This window comes from Triticum dicoccoides, chromosome 5B (genome assembly GCF_002162155.2).
Source record: "Triticum dicoccoides isolate Atlit2015 ecotype Zavitan chromosome 5B, WEW_v2.0, whole genome shotgun sequence".
In the NCBI taxonomy this organism is placed as follows: Eukaryota; Viridiplantae; Streptophyta; class Magnoliopsida; order Poales; family Poaceae; genus Triticum; species Triticum dicoccoides.
The window spans coordinates 587,373,419-587,378,899 of NC_041389.1; the positions used below are offsets into that span (position 1 = coordinate 587,373,419).

Here is a 5,481-nt window from a genome sequence, read left to right on the forward strand (position 1 = left end):
ACAGGTGGGCACACCATTCGATCAATTATGCGGGGTTGAGGGTTTATCATGAATATTTTGGCTGGTACAGCTCTCAAACACACATCAGAGTTGATTTAGGCCTAGTTACTCTTAAATTATTGAACGTGAAAGCATTTGAAAATCACCCTATCCATGAAGTAGTACCAAGCGTGTTTACTGAAATAGAAGTGCATGTGATTTCTTGTGTTCTTATCTACAACAGAAGTGGTAATGGTGATTTTCCTCTATATGTCTTGACAGAATATTAGTATTCTATACTATTTGTTATGCAGTTATTCTTATTTTTTCATGGCGAATGGGCAAATGAAGTCTGAATCTAACATCTATACAGACAATCACTACTGTTTGCATGTTCTTGGCTGGAAAAGTCTAAGAAACACCTAGGCCTTTAAAGGATGTCATCCTGGTTTCTTACGAGCTTATTCATAAAAAGGATCCTGCTGCTGGTCAGAAAATCAAGCAGAGGGTAATGTAATGGATCCAATTGGATGCTTCTTTTGCTATGGATTGTTCTTTGGTGAACCTTTTTCCCTTTACAAAAGTTGTAGCATGTCCATGACCTAATTTCACCCTATAAATCTTGTTGTTCTCATACAATAACAGAAAATAACTTCAAAAATATAGCCAGTAGAAGGCTGGCTATTTCTACCAGAATCCTAACCTTTTCTCATCAGTATATCATTTATTTTGGAATTGTTTTGATTGCATCATCATCTGCTGAAAAGTTTACGAGACTGATAATGATCTAGAATAAAAGTATATTCTAACCTACGAGGAGGCTGGGCACGTCTTCTAACCCGCAGCAGACTGTATAGGCAGCGGGAGCGCCAATCCAGACCATGGGCGCAGCTTGGTCGAGCTATAACGAGTGCATCTGATTCCAACTCATCAAGGTGAGCTCCCTCTTTTATTCTTCTCAGGCAATGAGGCATCATTGTAGGCCCAACCTTTTTGTTTGTTGCTTTGAAGAGTGCTGTCATGTTGTGGAAAGGCAATATGTGCTTGATATGTGGAGTTGGTGTTGAGCCTGGCGGTAGTAGACAGGGAAGGCACCCATCTCACTTGATCTTGAGAGTTGATTCATATCTTTTTTTCTTGACCTGATTGAGTTCCTGTATATGCAAGGATAAAGAATAAGGGGCATTGTCGTGGTTGTTGCTGAAGGTGTTGGTCAGGAGCTGATTGCTGGGACTGATGACAAGAACGGAGAGCAGGATGAGTATGTCAACATGCTGTTCCTTGACGTTGGCCTTCTTTTATAAAGTTCACATGAAACTCTCCTCCATGGTTAGAAAAAACTAATTTAAACATTTTGTTTCTTTGATGGTTACTCATTTCTCTTACCGTTGTTGTATCAAAACAATTGTATTTGTTGATGGCCACTTGGGCTCATTTTCGAGGAGAATGAGATGTGGAATAAACTACTCTGAAATGGTTGGTTCACTTTAGACAGTTTATTAGCTAAATAATTTTGGCTGCTGTTGCACATGATACAGTTGTGCTCTGTTGTTGCCATCTTGCATTTTATGTGAGCTTAAACAGACAATCAATTAAACTTTTACTAAGTTCTTACCGTATGTATTTGCTCAAACACAGTTACTGAAAAAATGCAAATATTTTTAGCAAGTGCATGGTTTTAAATGGGACTCGATGCCATTTAGCGCAATGAGCAGTGTTATACAAATATAATTTTTTGGTGCAACTGTTATACACTTTTTGTTCAAACTTGGATTTCACAATTTGATAGACATTTTCAAAAGAGTATGGTTTAATATATGGGCTTTCTACAATGAGTACTGAATTGTCCTTGCAAAATGAAACTATTTTCATCGACAACATGGCTTTAGCGGGTCTCTGCATCATTTGGTGCAACGGATAAGAAATCGCACTGGTCGGTGGCTGAGGAAATGCCTCTATCACCCAGCTGAGGAACCGAGAAAGAAAGGAAGGGGATAGACAGTCTTCGCCGGATCTGCCCCCTGCCACTTCATATTCAGCTCCTCATGGGCCACAGGCATCACGCTACGTGGGCTGGGCTAAATACCATAAGGGCTATCCTAATACCTCCTGATCCCTATGTCTCCGTATGTGCACAACAAAGACATGTTTTTTTCTTAGGTTTCTTATCCTTTTCCCTCTTTTTTTGCAGGTATGGGCTATCCTAATACCTCCTAATCCCTATATCTTCGTATATGCACAACAAAGACATGTTTTTTTCTTAGGTTTCTTATCTTTTTCCCTCTTTTTTGCAGGAAAAAGATGCACGGCCAGGTTTCTCATCATGATAACCATGTTTTTAAACTTGCTAAAAAAATACAACCATGCCAACTTTACTCTCTCATCATAGTGGCCATATTTTCAAACTGAACATATTCATATTATGCAAAGTTTCCCTTTTCCTAGACTATTATTTAACAACGTAATAAACATGTTTAAAAAATAGCATGATTTAGTTGAAGGTTCTTGCAGCATGAAACTATTTTCGTCGACATCATGTCTTCAGCAGGTCTCTGCGCCATTTGGCGCAACGGGTCAACTAGTATCGTATAATCATGCCCACGGATACTTGAGGTGACATTGGAGTATCTAGGTGACATTAGGGTTTTGGTTGATTTGTGTCTTAAGGTGTTATTCTAGTACGAACTCTATGATAGATCGAACAGAAAGAATAGCTTCGTGTTATTTTACTACGGACTCTTGAATAGATCGATCAGAAAGGATAAATTTGAGGTGGTTTCGTACCCTACAATAATCTCTTCGTTTGTTCTCCGCTATTAGTGACTTTGGATTGACTCTTTGTTGCATGTTGAGGGATAGTTATATGATCCAATTATGTTATTATTGTTGAGAGAACTTGCACTAGTGAAAGTATGAACCCTAGGCCTTGTTTCGAAGCATTGCAATACCGTTTGCGCTCACTTTTACCACTTGTTACCTTGCTGTTTTTATAATTCCAGATTACAAAAACCTATATCTACCATCCATATTTCACTTGTATCACCATCTCTTCGCCGAACTAGTGCACCTATACAATTTACCATTGTATTGGGTGTGTTGGGGACACAAGAGACTTTTTGTTATTCGGTTACAGGGTTGTTTGAGAGAGACCATCTTCATCCTACGCCTCCCACGGATTGATAAACCTTAGGTCATCCACTTGAGGGAAATTTGCTACTGTCCTACAAACCTCTGCACTTGGAGGCCCAACAACGTCTACAAGAAGAAGGTTGCGTAGTAGACATCATTGGTTCAAAAGAAATCTCAAGCATCAAAGTGAATAGGTTAGCGTAGCCTTGTAAAGACGTAGATCCTCTTTAGACACCTTCACAAAGTTATTATAAATTAACATTTGAGGTGTCACAAATAAATTATACTTCTCTTTGAGCTTGGTTGTGAATGCTACCAATACCATCCACATGCTTGTCAAGTGCATCGGGTTTGTTCCAATTTCTCCAACCATTTTTAACAAAGGCATCACCCCTTGGCCCCCCGTTAGTTTTACCTTTGAACAAATAACACACAAAGCAATATGCTGCTTCCTTTGAGACACTATATTCTAGCCAATTGTACTTCTCAAACCAAACAAAACTAAAGTGTCAATTTTTACCATAGATTTTCCTGACTTCAAAAGCATGTGCATATGGTTAGCTTGCAAGTTTTGCAATATATCTTCTTCGAACACTATCTTGATCATTAAAAGCATACTCTTGAAATGGGAGTCCTTTTCCCTGGATCACCTGAAAAAGACATGTGCACTTGGCTGTTGGGGTGATGGAGGACTTGGCGTTGCCTCTTCAATTTCAATATCAATCTCAGTGTCTGTATTAGAATGAACTGAAGGACTTGGCTGTTGGGGTGATGGAGGAGGACTTGGCACTGCCTCTTCAATCTTCCTCGCTTTCTCTTCATGTATTTGAAAAAGGTCCATAATGGTAGTGGCACCATTCCTCTTCATGATATGTTCTGCAATTTAATTTCATCAAAATTAATACACATCATTTCTTTGGATCTATTATTATTGGTAGAAATCTGCATCAACTTGGAACCAAGCTGGCAAGCTCCACTCCCTAATAACCAGGTAGTTTGGTAAATACGTGAGCATTGCCCTCCAAAGAAGTATCAATCCACATGACTGTCGACGTTGAGGCTTTGCAATTCCTAAATCCTGAACATTATCTTCACTAACAAAAAAAAGTAGTCCGGCTGAGTCTCACATTGCTTTGTTGAACCAGACGACGAGGAAGCTGGCGCCTGGCACCTGGAGACGCAGCTACAGCTTGGAGAGGCATCGAGGGCTGTAGGGTCAAGCCATCGGCGATGGTGAAGCTAGCCGTGGGGCGGATCGAGATTTTTCTCTGCTTACAGCTTCCAAGAATCTACATGAGATGGCGAGGTGGGTAGGAGAGCGGAGAGAGGAGGAGAGCGGCAAGGGAAGGGGCTACGGGCGGGTGGCGGGCCGACGACAAGGGAGAGCCGGAACTGGGAGGCGGCGTGCAAGGGCCGACCATGCGACCAGGCATGGCGGCAGTGTGCTAGCAGTTGCGTTGCCCTACTTCTCACGCGGAAGTGGATCCTCTAACATTGAGAAGGAAAGTTAGAGAAGCTACATTATCCTAACATCCCTTCTTTTGATCCATATGATTATGGCTCAAACAACTTAAATTAATTTGCAAATTGATGATCTACTATGTACATTTATGCTAATTACATACAAACAAATTGATGGTGAAATAAAATTAATTTAAAATTGTTTATATCTACAGTAAATATCAACATTAAACAACCTGTTAACTACCTACTAACAGTCTCTAACTTCCCTTCTTCATTTTACACTAGACTAACACTGTAGCACTGTGATTTCCCTTCTCTATGTTAGAGGATCCGATTCCTTCTCACACACGGGTCTGGGTCTCTGGGAGGAAAAGAGCTACTCAGCTGGGCTAGTGGGCCTTACATCGTATAACTATTATATGGCAAGAAAAATTCTAAATATTCTGGGTGGCCAAGGCCCACCGTGCCTATACACTAGCTCCGCCAATGACTGCAAGGCACCAACGATGGGAAATTCCTATTTGTCGCTCATTGCGGCAAGTAGTCGACGCGACGCACATGGGCAGATCTGACGAATGTTTGGATGGGTCAGCCCGTTCAAACGTTTGTGCTAATCCGGTTTTGGGAATCTTCAAGGTGGTTCCCGGCTGGTTTTTACCGGTTTTTCTATTTCCTTTTTTGAATTTCCTTTTTCATTCAATTTTTTTCTTTTCTTTTTTCCTTTTCTTTTCTTTTCTTTGCTCTTTCCTTTTTTATGTTTTTCCATGTATCTTTTGTTTGAGAATTTCAAACATTTATTCAGAATTTTAGAACATATTCTTGTTTTCAAAATTTGCTCTCAGTTTCAGAAAATGATGAAATTTCATAAAATGTTCCCATTTTAAAATTTTCTTCATAATTTCAAAAAAT

The 5,481-nt window shown here is 40.0% G+C and overlaps 1 protein-coding gene across 1 annotated transcript; it reads left to right on the forward strand.

Moving 5' to 3' along the window:
* Positions 1 to 416: 416 nt before the first annotated feature.
* On the forward strand, positions 417 to 2,438 carry LOC119310208. The gene is made up of 4 exons (XM_037586028.1): positions 417 to 487; positions 771 to 914; positions 1,154 to 1,240; positions 2,274 to 2,438. The coding sequence occupies exons 1-4, from the start codon at positions 417 to 419 to the stop codon at positions 2,386 to 2,388; spliced, it is 417 nt and encodes a 138-aa protein (XP_037441925.1). The 3' UTR covers positions 2,389 to 2,438.
* The last annotated feature ends 3,043 nt before the right edge of the window (positions 2,439 to 5,481 follow it).

Coding starts and splice junctions, on each gene's coding strand:
- LOC119310208 (XM_037586028.1), top strand. CDS start 417: ATGTCATCCTGGTTTCTTACGAGCTTATTCATAAAAAGGATCCTGCTG. Junction 488..770: donor GTCAGAAAATCAAGCAGAGG/GTAATGTAATGG, acceptor ATAATGATCTAG/AATAAAAGTATATTCTAACC. Junction 1,241..2,273: donor AAGAACGGAGAGCAGGATGA/GTATGTCAACAT, acceptor TCTTTTTTGCAG/GAAAAAGATGCACGGCCAGG.